This window comes from Sprattus sprattus (assembly GCF_963457725.1).
Source record: "Sprattus sprattus genome assembly, chromosome: 12".
Classification (NCBI taxonomy): domain Eukaryota; kingdom Metazoa; phylum Chordata; class Actinopteri; order Clupeiformes; family Clupeidae; genus Sprattus; species Sprattus sprattus.
Genome location: NC_137910.1, coordinates 10,491,411 through 10,508,665, shown reverse-complemented (window position 1 = coordinate 10,508,665; position 17,255 = coordinate 10,491,411). Strand labels below are relative to the sequence as shown.

Here is a 17,255-nt window from a genome sequence, read left to right as displayed (position 1 = left end):
TTATTTAGCACTGGGGGCGGGGTCAGAAGCAGAGGGAAGGGCGGAACCCTTCAGGGCACTTCCTGGTATGTCAGCAGTGACAGACCCTTTTGCCACACTGCCATTGGTCAGCCGGGATCCGTTGCTACGGCAATTGAACCTCAGGGAGGACAGGAAAGGGCTGGACTCGGAGGTGATTACAATGCTGGGGATCCGGCCAATCACTCCGGAAACCACCCCGTCTGCAAAGTCTCCACCCTGCCATAAAATAAAACACCAGTCAACACGTAGCAAGGAAACCCTTGTGTGTAAACGATGGGTTGACTCAAAAACGATGGGTTGACAGATTATTAGTAATCTAGTAATTCTAGAATATTGATTGGTTAAGAATAGTTACCAGACAGGAACTGGCTAATACCAAGACCTCTATTTTAAGCAAAAACCCAATGATTACCTGTGTTTGTGAAGTGTAACACACATCCTTTATCAGTTATTTACGTTTACGATATTTACTGCTACAGATTACACCTATCACAAGTGTAATTCAGTCGCTAGTAATGTTGAACAGCAGCGTTAAACGTGACACCACATTAAAAGTTAGGCAAACAACGTTGTAGCTGGTATTAGCCAATCAAATACAGGGGGGTTTTCCGTTCTGCCTGGTAACTAATCTTAACCAATCAATATTCTAGAATTACATCTGTCAACCCATCGTTTTTTTGAGTCAACCCTTTGCTTACTGACAACCCTCAAATGATATCTCATCCCTTATATTTGGTTCTAACCCTGAACTTCCACTGAGGACAAACAGTTCACAAAATCGCTAGCTCAACATTAGCTTCGCTAACACAATCTGAAGCCTTCTATGCTAAAATCAATGACAATGATTACATTCCTCTACATTATTGTGTTCATTAACGTATAGAGATTAGGTTGGCATGCAAACACTATAATGCAAGACACTTGTTTCCCTCTCCTATCTCCATGTAATGAGTGTGCATCCCACTTGAGCAGGGATGGATGGAAGTGCAACTCTTTCAGGCTGGCTTTACACGGAGCCTAGATTCACTTAAACCGGGTTCCTTTTTCACACGGATCGAATCTTTAATTGCGTAAGGATGGAGCCTGGTAAAGAGAAATTTGCGTAAAGACGAACCCAGCTGTTTGGGATGAAGCGGCTGTAGTACATCCCCCACGCCTGTTGGTGGCGCTTTGGCGCTGCTACAGACAACTGAAAAAAACGTAGAAGAAGACACGAGCACACGGATAAACACAAGACGTTAGTCAAGCTCCAATTAGCAACGTTTAGCCGAGCCGCATAGCCTCCCAGATAGCAGGGAGAGGTTGGCCTAACGTCGGCAATGGTTGGCAACGTCGGCGTTGGAATTCCAACCTTGGGCCAACGTTGAACCAACGTCGGCAGCTCAACCAATAACGTCAAAATGCAATGGTTGGGCAGTTGACGTTGGTTCAACGTTGGCCCAAGGTTGGAATTCCAACTCTGTGTTTTTTACAGTTGGAGTTGGAATTCCAACGTTGGGCCAACACTGACCCAACGCCAACTGCCCAACATTAAAATCAAAATGCAAACGGTTGGGCAGCTGACGTTGGGTCCATGTTGGCTCAACGTCAGCTGCCCAACATTTTGATAATGTTTTTTTTTTTTTTTTTTTTTTTTTTTTAACCATTCCACCTTTTTCTGCAGGGCATATTGGTAATCAATCTTGTGTTTTTTTGTATTAAGATAAACATGAGTATTAAAAGCATATAGCCTAATGGTGGCCAGACATTGTGATTCCGCGTCTCTGTAAACACTTTCAGAATCTCTGTATCACTGCGTAACAATACAAATAGCCACGAGCTTATTTTAAAATTAAAAACCGTTAGCAGATATTGTGAACTGCCTTCGTCACTTTTTTCTGACTGTAGCGAGTCATTTCAATTTTCAACAAGTAATTTAAACTTTTGATCCACATTCATCAGTAAAGGTATAGGAACCGTATCGTTAATTAACCACATAAGACGTAGCACTATCGACTAGGTAACGCAAGCAGGTGCAGCATTCACATTCTTGTCTACGCTAAGCGTGATTTTGTTAGCTGGCTAGCTACCTGTCATTAGCAGCTGAGCTATCTCTACGGCTGGTGATGTGTCCAGCGACGGCTCTGATGCGGACTAGCCTACCAAGACTAATTTATTTGTGTGTTCGCTTGTTTTTTCTTTGCTTGCGTGTTGCCTACAATAAATGATTAATACCTGTATGTAACTGCTGTCTGTTTAAATTCCTTACGGGCCGTGCTATCGACTATGTTGCCATTTTGCGACTGTACAAAACAAATCGGAAAATACGGTAAGAGATGTTCCTGCTGAGAGTCAAACAAGACTTCGTGCATTGTCTACACACCTGTCACTTCTGAAATATGTAAGGTTGATTCATTAAACCATATTTATATTGATAAAAACATATTTGTTAAGCGGATTTTTTAGGTTGCCTTAAGTTTTTGGATGCATTAAATGTGGTGGCAAGAAGTATGACCGTCCTTGGATTATGGGACATTGTAACACCTTATCCTGATTTGAATTATTGAATTATGACATTGAATAGACATCGGTGGACTTCTGTAAAATCATAGAAAGCGAAAAATAGCTTGGTTTAACAAAAATAAGCTAAAGTTGGCAAATGGTTATAAGCCAACGTTGGCAATTGGTTATAAGCCAACGTTGGCAATTGGTTGGGCCAACGTTGGCAATTGGTTAAAAGCCAACCAAAACCCGACTCTCACTCCTATTTGCCAACGTTGGCCCAACGTGTCCCCGGCGGCCAAAAGTCCGTTGGCCCATCGTTGGCATGTGCCGTCGCGCCAACGTCTGTGACAACATTGGGCCAACATTGGGCCAACCTCTCCCTGCTATCTGGGCTACATTTAATCTGCACAGTAACACCTTATGGTGGTTAATAAAATCAGTGGTCAGAGCAGACTGTAGGTTATGCGAAAATGAATTCTATTTTGTATTGATAATAAAGAGTTTGGAACAGTGCAACAAAGCAATGTGCAACATGACATGTCTGTGAGTTGTTTTATGGAGAGTCTGTTTAAGTACGAGAGACCACAATGCAAGTGGTGTGGATCCTTGATGTTTCATGGTTTACAATTGCTTCCTATTTCATGGTTTTATTACTAACAACAAATGTATGCTATCGTTGGGGGCTTTGTCCTTGTGTACTGTAACTCTGAAGTGACATTAATGCTAGCTATCATTGTCTGAAAGGACAAGAGCTAACTTAGTATACATCTTTATTATAGAAAGTTTTGAAACCCTCCGTCTATAATACAAATATTTATACGTCAGATTTGCTCATATTGCTGACACTTTCAAAAAGCGGTTTTGTACAAGGGTCTAATGCAAATAGATTAAACAGATAGATGGCTTGTCAATGTTATCCCTTTTCTAACCACATCAATTTAGGTATATGGGAGATACACTTGTATTAATCCAGTTAGCAAAATTCAAGTGTAACAGCAGCAAGGTAAAAGGAAGAAAATCTTTTTTTTTAAGCTGGAGAGCTGCTGCACTCGGCTGCCTCACTCGCTGCGCCATGGCAACCCATTCAGTTATTAAATAATACCGGTTGTGTCAGGTGTTCTGGCTGGTCTCAAAAATTACGTGGCTAAGTAAGACCACGAAAAACTATCCACATGTAGGTAGAGCAGCACACTATCCCAATAGAAACAAATAAGCACAGTAGAAAAAGGTGATCACGTGGGGCAAAGACATCATCAGATTAGAACGGGTTGCGTGAATCCGTGCACACTAACACCAGCCCCCGTACAGATTCAAATCTACTCACTTTCGACCCCCGATTCGAATCGTTGCGGATACCGTGTGCGGATAGAGAGTGTTCGTCCTTACGATAGGGCTATCTGTATTAGTTTCATTTCGGATGCAGACAAACTAGGCTCCGTGTAAAGCCAGCCTCAGGAAAGGCCCCTGTGATTTAATTATGACACCTCTTCTATAACACTGGCTTCAGGAACACACTGTGATTTAATTATGACACTTCTTATGTTACACTGGCTTTAGGAACACACTGCGATATAATTATGACACTTCTTATGTACCACTGGCTTTAGGAACACACTGTGATTTAATTATCACACTTCTTCTTTAACACTGGCTTCAGTAACACACTGTGATTTAATTATGACACTTCTTCTGTAACACTGGCTTTAGGAACACACTGTGATTAGTTTTGAACCTTAGAAAAACACCGGAACATTCCTTTGGTTGTCCTGGACTACTTCTTCAAGTTATTTCAGAAGCACCATCGCCAGACACTGAGAACAGATGCTGTGAACACTTTCATATTTCTCCGTTGGTCGAGTGCATTATCACTTAACACCCTTGAGAGAGAAGCTGAGACCTCCTCATCGCTGTGACCTACTGACGGGGCTGCGATGACAGGCTGATATGCCCCGCACCCGAGGGGCATCATATGAGAACCTGCCCCAGTCACACGGGCCAGCAGATACAACTGGACCTGATTCACACACACTGGCAGGGGGGGCGCTGGGACTTACCCCTGGGGGCAAGGACCGGTCAGGGTGACCCGCTCCAGCCACAGAGATGTCATCAATATCAGAGGAGGTCTGTGAGGAAGAAAAAGAGGAAGAAGAGGTGTGTGTGTGAACACGGGGACTGAGCGCAGCTTTATTTACCAGGCAGGAAAATGGCACCAGAACAGGCATGTCATTCCTATGTGAAATACAGTACATAGTATGTATGTTGTTATGAGTCATTTGGGCACATCGAACCTTCACTTCAAGGTTGACTTCAAACCAGGAGAGCATGTCAAACTGTTGGGCTAAGACAAATTGTGGCAAGAACTGATCTCAGTCATTAAAAATAACATGATGGTGTGTTTTGCAAAGCAAAACTCCAGAGCTTTCACAGGATCTCTTCCTGCCTCTCATTTTCTCCCTCACCTCATCCCTTCAGCCCTGACCCTGACACACACACACACACACACACACACACACACACACACACACACACACACACACACACACACACACACACACACACACACACACACACACACACACACACACACACACACACACACACACACACACACACACACACTTGGAAGTGTGAAAGAAAACCATTTTCATTTCACTTGCCTTTTTCAATTACTACCCCTCTACAACAAGCCATAAAGGGCATTTTCTGTCATTGGTATCTGATTACCCAAGTCGATTTTCATGAAAGTAAATCTTCCCATTCCTGTGTTATCATGAATATTATTATAACATTGTATTAACTGGAAGACAGTTCACAAATGAGCAATGAACCTGTTCCGGAACTTGCCAAGCTCAGAGACGGAAATAAAGAACTGCCACGTGACTAAAACAACAGAAACGCACAACCCTTGCGGGTTTGGACTAACACATAGATACAGTAGATGCCATTCTTTCTTGTCCACTAAAGGAAGAATGACAGGTGCCTGAAAGCTCCTGTGGTCTACGTCACGTGGTTGCACATTAAAGGACTGGAAGCTCCTGTGGTCTACGGAGTTGCACATTAAAGGACTGAAAGCTCCTGTGGTCTACGGGGTTGCACATTAAAGGACTGAAAGCTCCTGTGGTCTACCTGGTTGCACATTAAAGGACTGAAAGCTCCTGTGGTCTACGGCAGGGGTCCCCAACCTTTTTTGCACCACGGACCGGTTTAATGTAGGAATTTTTTTCACGGACCGGCTTCAAGGTGTCATTTTATACGTCTTATTAGTCACGTCAACCATTCATATTGATGTGAATCAATCAATTGCACCCGAGTTTGATAGAATGAAGCCCGGTCTGCTCATACACAAAAGCTAACATTAACGTTAGGTGGAGTTAATTTGCGGCCAACACCATTGTATAACGAACGTTAAGTGCATGAAAAATACAACTCACCATAACTCTGAATCAGTGCTTGGTCTCCATGTGCCGAAGCAGTTTTAAAGGCTTCATTGGCTCGTTTGCTAGAATGTCGCCACATATTAAACAGAGCGGACTTGGTGCGTGAGAATCACCTGTTGCGATAAACCCGTATTTTAAGTATGACTCCTGGTATTGTCTGTTAAAAGAAGCTTTCTCTTTTGAAGGTCGTAGGCTCCTCTTTTGGCTCCTTAGTTGGCCTTTTCATCTTTGCAAAGAAGCTCTCCAAAGATGTTTTTGCTAGTTTGCGGGCTTATGTATTGAGTGACGCATCACTTGAACTTGACAAGCCTCTTGACGTGACAAGAGGCACAGGCGAATGTGACGTCCGGGAAAATCAGCGCGTTTATCATAATAAAACACCTTTCAGACGCTAATAATTAATACAGCGGAATTGATATAAATTATTTATTCTTTCTGTGCGGCCCGGTAACAAATGCCTCACGGACCAGTACCGGTCTGCGGCCCGGTGGTTGGGGACCACTGGTCTACGGGGTTGCACATTAAAGGACGGAAAGCTCCTGTGGTCTACGGGGTTGCACATTAAAGGACTGAAAGCTCCTGTGGTCTACGGGGTTGCACATTAAAGGACTGAAAGCTCCTGTGGTCTACGGGGTTGCACATTAAAGCCATGCTCAGCAGCTAGTGCATTAGCATCTACATGAGGGAGTCATTAGCCAGACCTCGTCTTCTGGGGCTTTGAACTAAGAAAGGACTGACACTCCCATCAATAACAACAAAGGATGAGGCCTCTCAGGAATACACACATTGTATAATTTAACGCGTTTAGCAAGCCAAGGTCAAACATCGATCCCTGTGGTTCCCCCCCCCCCTCCTCCCCGCCTAACATGAGGCAGCATTGGTGCATCCTTCAGCTGCCGGAGACCAATCAGGGAGGACAAATACGTAACTTGATTAATGCGGGGTTGGGACAGAGAGTCCGTTCTGATCCACATGTTTTATTACTCGCCTCCCCTGTTCTAAAAAATGTGTCTCTCTCTTCCCTGTGTTTCTTTTTTCAACCACGGAGTGTGAGACACAGATGGGGTCCAGCTGCTGCCTTAACTTCTCACACACACACACACACACACACACACACACACACACACACCAACTTGAAACACACAAAGCTGTGCTAGACTCTTCAATAACCAACATCCCCTCACACACACACACACAACATCCCCTCACACACACACACACACCATCCCCTCACACACACACACACACCATCCCCTCACACAACATCCCCTCACACACACACACACACACACACACCCACTTTAAACACACGTGGCTGTGCTAGACTCTTCATACACACACCCATACACAACCCCGACATCTACACATATGCACCCATACACAAAATAAAAACACTGCATACAAATTAGAGAGAATATTACTGAAGAGAAGGTCACACACTCTTGTTTTTTTTTTTCATTTTATCACCAACATCATAGCAGACAGATCACATCAGAGTTAGCTACGAAAACCACCTTTCAGCGACTACTGAACACTTCTAGCATTCTTTCCAATAAAAGCTGCTGTTCATTCATACATTCATTCATTTATTCATTCATTAACATTTAGATGTGACATTTCCACACCCAGGCCAGCATTAGCTTGAGGACTCACCTTCTCAAAGATGCCTGAGTCGTGGTTCTTGAGCTTGGACTCAAAGATGCCTGAGTCGTGTTTCTTGAGCTTGGCCTTAAGGCTGGCGGAGCTGCAGAGCTTGACGTCAGGGAGCTCCGCCGTGTCCTTACTGATGTCACACGACACCTGCCGGCTGACGGGCCGCGAGCCACAGCTGGAGAGGTCAGCCTCGGTGTCTGTCCAGCCCTGAGGAGGAGGATGGAGAACACACATCTCACACACACACACACACACACACACACACACACGCACATTACACATGCACACATCTCACACACATACACACACGCACGCACATCACACACACGCACGCAAGCACACACACACACACATCAAACATACACGCACACACACATCAAACATACAGGCACACACACACACATTACACATCACACACACGCACACATCTCACACACACACACGTACAGAAGCACACACACAGACGCACGCACGCACACACACACGCATGCACACAAGCACACACATTTCACACCCACATCACACACATATCACACACACACACACATGCACACATGCACACCGATCAAACATACAGGCACACACACACATCACCCACATCAAAGATACACGCACACACACACATCACACACACACACAAATACACCAACAAATGTGAAAACAAATCACGCACACAAATGTAAAAATAGACCTAAACACAAGCATACATTCATCATACCACCCCCACCCTAGAGACACACACACGCACACAAACATGCACCTGCACACATACACATACACACATATACACACACTCACATAAGCATTCATAAGCTATGATGACTGAGTAATTAGTAATGTCATAGAACTTACACGGTTAGATAACTAAAGTCCCTGATGACAAAAGAACTGTCACTCACAAGGATAGGCAAAGCGACGCACAGCCCACTAACGGACACACACACACACACACGCACACACCGACACAAGAGCCACACACATTGGCGGCACTCACCGATTCGCTATCAGAGGCGGAGGAAAGGCGGGGCTTTACGGAGCTGGTGCGGCGGAAGTGTGTGCTGATGTCTGAGGACTGGCTGGTGACGGTGGAGCGGCGGGTGGAGGCGAAGCTGCTGTGGATAGAGCGCAGCTCACGCGGGGGAACACACAGCAGGGAGCCCAGGCACGGGATGTACTTCGCCAGGGCTGACCTGGGGGGCAAACACACACACACACACACACACACACACACACACACACACACACACACACACACACACACACACACACGCGCGCGCACACACACACACATACATGCTGTGAACACGAATGCACTGTGCACATACTGCACACTTGAATGACACTCTATGAGCAGACACAAATATACACAATGCATGTAGTCATTCCCATTACAACACACCCACACCTCCAGACACATTATACTAAGCTAAATGCCTCAGACTGTAATGACAGGAGCATAGAGGAGTCCTGCTGGTCAGCTTCACATATGTGTGATTTGATGGCATAGCACACACACACACACACACACACACACACACACACACACACACACACATATGTGTGATTTGATTGCATAGCACACATGTGTCCTAATAAGACATCTGAGGTCACAGCACCAGCCAGACAAGGCCTCAAGGCATCAGGTGGTTGATTTGACAGAGGAATCGCCTGAACTAGTTGACCCCTTTTGCATACGACTCCACACACAGCTGTGCACACACACACACACACACACACACATATGGAGAAGAGGGCTTTTCACATTATCCAGCCTCTGAGGTTGACACTGCTCCATGGCGGGGGGTGCTCTGTATTACTTCCCCAGCACAAGCTCTGGAAGGTGGGATGAAAGAGTGGGTCTGTGACTCCCCCACCACAGGGAACTCAGACTGGGGTGGGGAGGAAGTCTTTCCCAGGGCTGTTAATGTAAAACAGCTTGTGTGCTAATGCTTAAGGTCATTCCAGGTTGACATCACAGAAAGTAAGCATGCCTCAGTATGATGTGCTTTCAAAAGTTGGATATAGACAATAGTTAGCATTCTTGGGTGCCATTCAAATTGTGAGTCAACTGCGAGTAGCTAAATTGCAAGCAAAAAAAGCACTCTCCTAAAAACCTCCGAACATACGTAAAATGCTTCACAAACACCACCACATCTTAGGAATAATGATGATCAAAAAATGTCATTGAGCAGTCATGTAGAATGATTACAATCCACACCGTCATTACACATAAAAACCATGTAGGGACTATATCAGGCTCTATGACAAATGCAAGCCTTGCTCATGTCTTTCTACATCAATATAAAAAATACTAATAAAAAAATAAAGAAGAATAAGATCATGCTGCATAGTGTGCATAGTGATAAAATCTTCCACTGGACCATTCTGGTAAAGACTGGAACCCAGGCACAGACAGTCTGGACACCTAGGGTACAGCGATTACATGCAGTCTGGACACCTAGGGTACAGCGATTACATGCAGTCTGGACACCTAGGGTACAGCGATTACATGCAGTCTGGACACCTAGGGTACAGCGATTACATGCAGTCTGGACACCTAGGGTACACCGATCACATGCAGTCTGGGCACCTAGGGTACCTAGTGGTAGACCACTGCTCTCCCATGCCCACATCCACGGCTGAAGTGCCCTTGAGCAAGGCACCTAACCCCGATCACTGCTCCCCGGGCGCCGCCAATGGCAGCTCACTGCTCCGGGTTAGTGTGTAACCTCACTTCAATGTGTGTGTGTGTGTCTCTTCCCTGTATGGGTTTAGATGCAGAGGTGAATTTCAGAGTGTGTGTGACTACACCACCTCTGCCATAGAGAGGACTTTGATGGAAATTGATATAGTCATATAATTACCATTGCATACATGAATGCTCTTGTGTGTGTGCGTGCCATGTGTATTCACAGTCTGTCCCTCACCCTCACCCATGAGCCTATGCTAAACGGAACCTCTCTAGACATCCCCTCCCTACTCATGGCCTATGTAATACACATACCAGGACCTTATGTAAGCATGTTCCGGAACATTCCGTGGGGGGTGGCGGTCACCTCACCTCCCCTCCCAATCCCACCCCCCATTTGCCCAACTTCACCTATCACCCAAAGGTATCCCATGATTAACCAGTACCTAAACAGTAACACACCCCCATTTGACCTGTGACCTCCCATAGCTGACCTTATAAAAAGTAATACTGTACATTGATATTCAGTCTTTACCCTGTCTACCTGATTTGGAATTGACTCCCTGCAGGCGCATGTGAGAAATAAACAGCAAGACATTTGATTCACCTTGTGGTTTCATTGTCTAAAGTTTATTGTTGGATTTAGAGCTATCAACTTTCACTTTCACTTTTCACTTTCACAGCGATTACATGCAGTCTGGACACCTAGGGATTACATGCTGTCTCAGTCTCAATCTCAGACTGGGCTCTGGAATACTGAATACATGCAAAGGCACTCGCCTAGATTGTCAGACGTGACAGAAACCAGTCACATTACTACGTGCTTCCACCATCAAGCACAAGATTGGCTATTTGTGAGAGTCTAGTTAATGTTTTATTAAAACAAGATTAATGTAGGTTAATTAAGGGATATTGGCTAGTTGTAATAATCAGTCGATTGGAGCGCTTTTCAGAAAAAAGTGAGTGTGTGTATGAGTATATGTGTGTGTGTGGTGTGTGTGTGTGTGTGTGTGTGTGTGTGTGTGTGTGTGAGTATATGTCTGTGTGTATGTGTGTGTGTGGTGTATGTGAGTGTGTGTGTGAGTATATGTCTGTGTGTGTGTGTGAATTCTTGTTAGTGTGTGTTTTTCCATGGGAATGCGGGCGTACTGTGTGTACCTGTACTTGGGGTGTGTTATAGCATAGATGATGGGGTTGTGGATGGCAGACGCCTTGGCAATCACAGCAGGAACTGAGTTCATGTATGGAGTCAGCATATCAGAATACCTGGGTGAGGAACAGAGGCGTGAAGAAGGGAGAGAGAAGTGGAGAAGGAGGAGAGAAGTGGAGAAAAGTGGAGAGAAGTGGAGACATAACAGAGAAGTGGAGGAGGAAGAGAGAAGGTGAGAAGAAAGAGAGAAGTGGAGGAGGAAGAGAGAAGTGGAGGAGGAAGAGAGAAGTGGAGAAGGACACGGGAGGAATAGAGAACCAGAGACAGAGAGATAAACACAAAAACACACCAAAAAAAGGGTAGACAGAATGGGATGAAGAGACAGTGAAGAGATGGACAGAAGAAAAGAGGAGAAGAGGAAGAGAAGTTACGGACAGAAGAAGAGAGGAGAAGAGGAAGAGAAGATTTGGACAGAAGAAGAGAGGAGAAGAGGAAGAGAAGATACGGACAGAAGAAGAGAGGAGAAGAGATGGACAGAACAAGAGAGGAGAAGAGAAGAGGAAGTGAAGAGACGGACAAACAAAGAGAGGAGAAGAGAGGAGAAGAGAAGAGGAAGTGAAGAGACAGACATAGGAAGAGAGGAGAAGAGAGGAGAAGAGACAGTGAAGAGACAGACATAGGAAGAGAGGAGAAGAGAGGAGAAGAGACAGTGAAGAGACAGACATAGGAAGAGAGGAGAAGAGAGGAGAAGAGAGGAGAAGAGACAGTGAAGAGACAGACATGGGAAGAGAGGAGAAGAGAGGAGAAGAGAGGAGAAGAGACAGTGAAGAGACAGACATAGGAAGAGAGGAGAAGAGAGGAGAAGAGAGGAGAAGAGACAGTGAAGAGACAGACATAGGAAGAGAGGAGAAGAGAGGAGAAGAGAGGAGAAGAGACAGTGAAGAGACAGACATAGGAAGAGAGGAGAAGAGAGGAGAAGAGAGGAGAAGAGACAGTGAAGAGACAGACATAGGAAGAGAGGAGAAGAGAGGAGAAGAGAGGAGAAGAGACAGTGAAGAGACAGACATAGGAAGAGAGGAGAAGAGAGGAGAAGAGAGGAGAAGAGACAGTGAAGAGACAGACATAGGAAGAGAGGAGAAGAGAGGAGAAGAGAGGAGAAGAGACAGTGAAGAGACGGACAGAAGAAGAGAGGAGAAGAGAGGAGAAGAGACAGTGAAGAGACAGACATAGGAAGAGAGGAGAAGAGAGGAGAAGAGAGGAGAAGAGACAGTGAAGAGACGGACAGAAGAAGAGAGGACAAGAGGAAGTGAAATAAACAGGGAAGTCATTACTCTGTGCATACCCTGTGTTTATGCATTATGTTGTTATTGATAAGTTGTTGATTGAGTTGATCAGTTGTTGAGATTAAAAACACAGCTATGGTGGCAGTGCTCACCCAGCGAAGGCCGTGAGGGCAACGGCGGAGTAGGGAGACCAGGAGATGACGAACAGCATGATGGCAATGAAGGCGATCTTGGCCATCCTCCACTCATTCTTCAGCCGATGGAATTTCTTTATGGAGTCCCTGGTATTGTTGCCATTGATCTTGCTTACATCACTATGACACACACACACAGACACATAGACACGGACACAAACACACACACATCCACACACACACAGACACAAACACAGACACACACACACACACAGACACATACACACACAAATGCACACACACACACACACACACACGCACACACGCACACACACACACACACCCACACACACACACAAACACACACACACACACACTCATACACACACACACACACACACACAAACGCACACACATATAGTTAACATTATATACAATATAGTTAGTGCAATCCAAACCTATTTGAATAAAGCTTGTGAGAAGGCCAGACTGGACACTGACTTGTTGGTGTTGCGGATGGCTCGAAAGATGAAGATGTAGCAGTAGATGATGATGATGAGGGGGATGAAGAAGACGAAGCAGAAGAGCAGCATGGTGTACGCCCGCACAGAGGGGGTGAAGGTCATGTAGTCCCAGGTGCACGAGGTCAAGAAGCCTTCAGGGATGTACGCACCTGACAGAGGGGAAGACAAACAAAAGAAGGGAGCGGCAAGAAGAAGAGGAAGCCGATTAAACTCCACCATTACCACCAGAGTCTGCCAAAATCTTACAAATCTCACCAAATAACGACAAGGAGACCACACAACATTAAATGACTTAGCCCATTCGTGGAGGCCCATCCGAAATAGCAAGACAGCAAGTTTAACGTTCAAATCAAAGTCCTTTAAAAGCTATGTCGAGGCGAGTTGTCTCTCATTGCATAACGTCTGTAAATGTGTGTATGAGTATATGTGTGTGTGTATTAGAGCATGGCAACCCGACCCGAGCCCGTCGGAACCCGTCGGAACCCGATGGGCCGGGTTCGGACAAATATTAGAAATGTATAAGCGGGCTCGGGTCGGGCTCGACACATCAACATTCCAAATTTAAAATATCTTAATAAATAGTCAAGCCAACTGTCTGCTTCACATGATGCAAAAGTTCGTTTTTGACAAATAAAATAAATTACATTTAGGTCCTACATTTAAGGATAACAGCCTTCTTCCCGTGGCGGGAATTAGTTTATGTCTGTGACAACAAGATTACAGGTGGCAAAATGGCATCACGGAGACTTTAAAATGATACTAAACGAAGGGAAATCTACTGTATGGAGATATTTCTGCTTAGTAGACGATGCAAATTCTAATTTGGTTGTTGGATATGTCCAATCTAAGAAGTGTGAAGTTTTAATGAAATATGATTGATGCAACTATCGTTCTCCACAACAACATGGATTAAACCTCGGATAGTTTCAGAACGAACGTCGGCGTGCTAAAAGATCTTCAATGGTAAGACTTGTCTGTTGTACCTCCGTTGGTGTAGCATGGTGAGTTTTATTAAAGCATAGCGTTTGTAATGTGTAGCTATTTCATTCCGTTTGTTTTCTGCTGTCTGTCTCTGAAAGTTGGAGATTGCAGGGGAGTAAAATGCTCCACGGCCGAAGTAGATTACATGTTTTTAACTTCGGGGTTAATTCCCTTTCCTTTACGTCTGCTGCTGGTTAGTAAATACAGACCGCAGGAAAGGTTAACAAACGGGATGAAATAGCTACACATTACACACGCTATTAATATGCTTTAATAAAACTCACGTTACTCACATACTGGTTAACACTGATACAGCACAAATGTTTGTCGCTAGTACATCCTAACTATGCGTCACCTTTGTCCTTGTACGTGCTCCTCTTAAAGGAGCCGCACCATTTTACTAAACGTGCTTGCAATGTGAATCATTTAATTTAAATATGCTTATTGGCCTTATTGTGTACGGTTGTGCGTTTAACAGCGCTTGTTTGTGTGAGAGAGAGCTGTTTAACTGTTGATGCCCCAGTTTAATAAAGCCAGGATATTCATAAAAGACGTACGTCAATGTGGCATAAATAGGCTACTATGAACAGTTGAGAAATTAATTCCGTCGGGCTCGGTTCGGATTCGAAAAAAAAAATGTTAAAGGCTGTCGGTCTCGGTCCGGGCTCGGTTACTATTCTGTCGGTTGAGGGCCGGGCTCGGACAGAAAAAAACGTCCCGAGCCACGCTCTAGTGTGTATGTGTGTGTGAGTGTGTGTGTGAGTATATGTCTGTGTGTGTGTGTGTTTGTGAGTGTGTGTGTGAGTATATGTCTGGGTGTGTGTGTGTGTGTGTGTGAATGTAGAGCTGGTATGTGTTTGTCTGTCATGCTTGTGCCTCTGACGGAGGCGGCTGCATGCTAACCAACTGAGACGGAACAAACGGGCCCCGGGCGGCGCCGGTGGGGGCAGACGCCCTTCACACGGAGGGACTGGGGACTGTGCAGCGTGTCTGGGGTGACATGTGGTAGCACCGGAGACAAACATAGAGAGCGCTGGAGGGGAGCCGAGGAGCAACCACACCCCCACACCCAACCCCTCACCCCGCACCCCCTTCAGAAAACACACAGTAGGACCACTCTAATAAAAGAAAAAAAAGAGGTTCACAGATTCACATTTTCGCAGACGGAGTACGCATACAAAGCGCCGTTAACAGTCACTGAGTTAATGATGTTATGAGACATGATTTGGAAACCAGTAAGGCTCCAAAGTCAGAACCAAAAAAAGACAATTAGAGTAACACTACACGTGCAGCTGTGTGCCTGCATGTGTGTGCTTGAACACGGCTCACTTTATTAAAAAACAAACAAACTTTCTCTTTTCCCCTCAGGGCCAACTCACTCCATCCGAAGAAGGGGGGCAGGCTCCAGCCCAGCGAGTAGACCCAGGCTCCCCCCAGGATGAGCAGGGCACGCTTGCACGACACCACCCCGATGGAGGCCAGCGGACGCGTGATCACGAAGTACCGGTCCACCGCGATGACCGTGAGCGTGATCATGGAGCAGATGCCAAACAGAGCGCCACAGAACGCGTAGAGCTCACAAGCTGAGGGGGGCAAAAGCACAATCAGAGGGGGGCAAAGTCACAATCAGAGGGGGGCAAAGTCACAATCAGAGGGGGGCGAAGTCACAATCAGAGGGGGGCGAAGTCACAATCAGAGGGGGATTAAGTCACAATCAGAGGGGGGCGAAGTCACAATCAGAGGGGGGCTAAGGCACAATCAGAGGGGGGCTAAGGCACAATCAGAGGGGGGCTGAGGCACAATCAGAGGGGGGCTAAGTCACAATCAGAGGGGCGAAAAGTCACAACCAGCAGGAAATTGAAATTAGTGAATTTGATGTGTTTAGTTGTCTGCTTAAGGAGCCTGCGGTAATAAGAGCTTGACTCCGAATGTTAAATGTTGGACTTCGAGGTTGACACAGTCTGTGGCCAGACACGACTTCCTGCCAGGCAAACAGAACTGAAACGTGTTTGTGCAGACAGACTGAGATATAGTGCTGAGAGAGTACTGAAAAGCAAAAGTTAGGGACTCGGTGTCCTGATGGAACCTTAGAGATTTTGCATCTAGGGTGTGTTGAAATTAAACATATGTGACAATTGTTCTGAAAAGTGTGTACTTTGTAACGCACATTTATGTTTAATTTGTTTTGGCTAATCTGTTGATCTTAACCTTTGCTGTATGTCTTAACCAACTGCTAAATGCCACCAGTCCCATGTGACTGTTGGGTTTATTTTAGGATATAAATTGTAATTTCTGACATATTTCTGTCTGGGGTGTTTATTTCAAAGTGAATGGCTTTTGGAGAGCTCACTAGTCACGCACCGGCTGGAAAACAGACATTTTGTAGCCAGTAGACTTGTGCAGACGTGATACACACATGAGATGATGTAGGGCTATAATCAGAGACAGCTGGCAGTATAGGACTTAAAACACACATATAGCTTTACTTAATATTCCCATGCGTACATCTCAGCCCAGTGTACTGAGACAATCAGCCATGTCTTTAGATCCGGTCTGCTGCTCCCAAGAAACATAGGGCTCCACAAAATGTCACTGCACTTTATAAATAGCTACTTATACCAATACTGTGAAGAATACTGTGCCTGAAACAAAGATCTGATCCTAGACCTGCACTCATCCAGAACAACATCATGTGCTATCACTGGCTCTCGCACTGCTCATCAGTTTGGTAACGGCTCTTTCCCGTCGGGCGCGTCGACAAAGTGGAAGCAACTGTCGCTGACTGACGGTGAATGGAATCTAATAGATGAAGGAAGATAGTTGGATTGTCACACATGGCTTAGCTGTAAACCCTTTATAAATAGATATAAATAAATCATTTTTTATCGTTTCCTCTCTG

General features: G+C 45.3%; 1 protein-coding gene across 1 annotated transcript in view; it reads right to left on the bottom strand.

The window, feature by feature from the left end:
* opn4a (opsin 4a (melanopsin)) overlaps positions 1-17,255 on the bottom strand; it is a gene marked incomplete at both ends in the record, with an annotated part of 32,296 nt that continues 15,041 nt past the window's right edge. Inside the window, 8 exons of the mRNA XM_080848599.1 lie at positions 1-237; positions 4,560-4,628; positions 7,596-7,802; positions 8,590-8,785; positions 11,443-11,550; positions 12,870-13,031; positions 13,353-13,524; positions 15,736-15,939. Coding sequence (XP_080704725.1) covers positions 1-237; positions 4,560-4,628; positions 7,596-7,802; positions 8,590-8,785; positions 11,443-11,550; positions 12,870-13,031; positions 13,353-13,524; positions 15,736-15,939 — 1,355 coding nt within the window. The remainder of the gene's footprint in view (positions 238-4,559; positions 4,629-7,595; positions 7,803-8,589; positions 8,786-11,442; positions 11,551-12,869; positions 13,032-13,352; positions 13,525-15,735; positions 15,940-17,255) is intronic.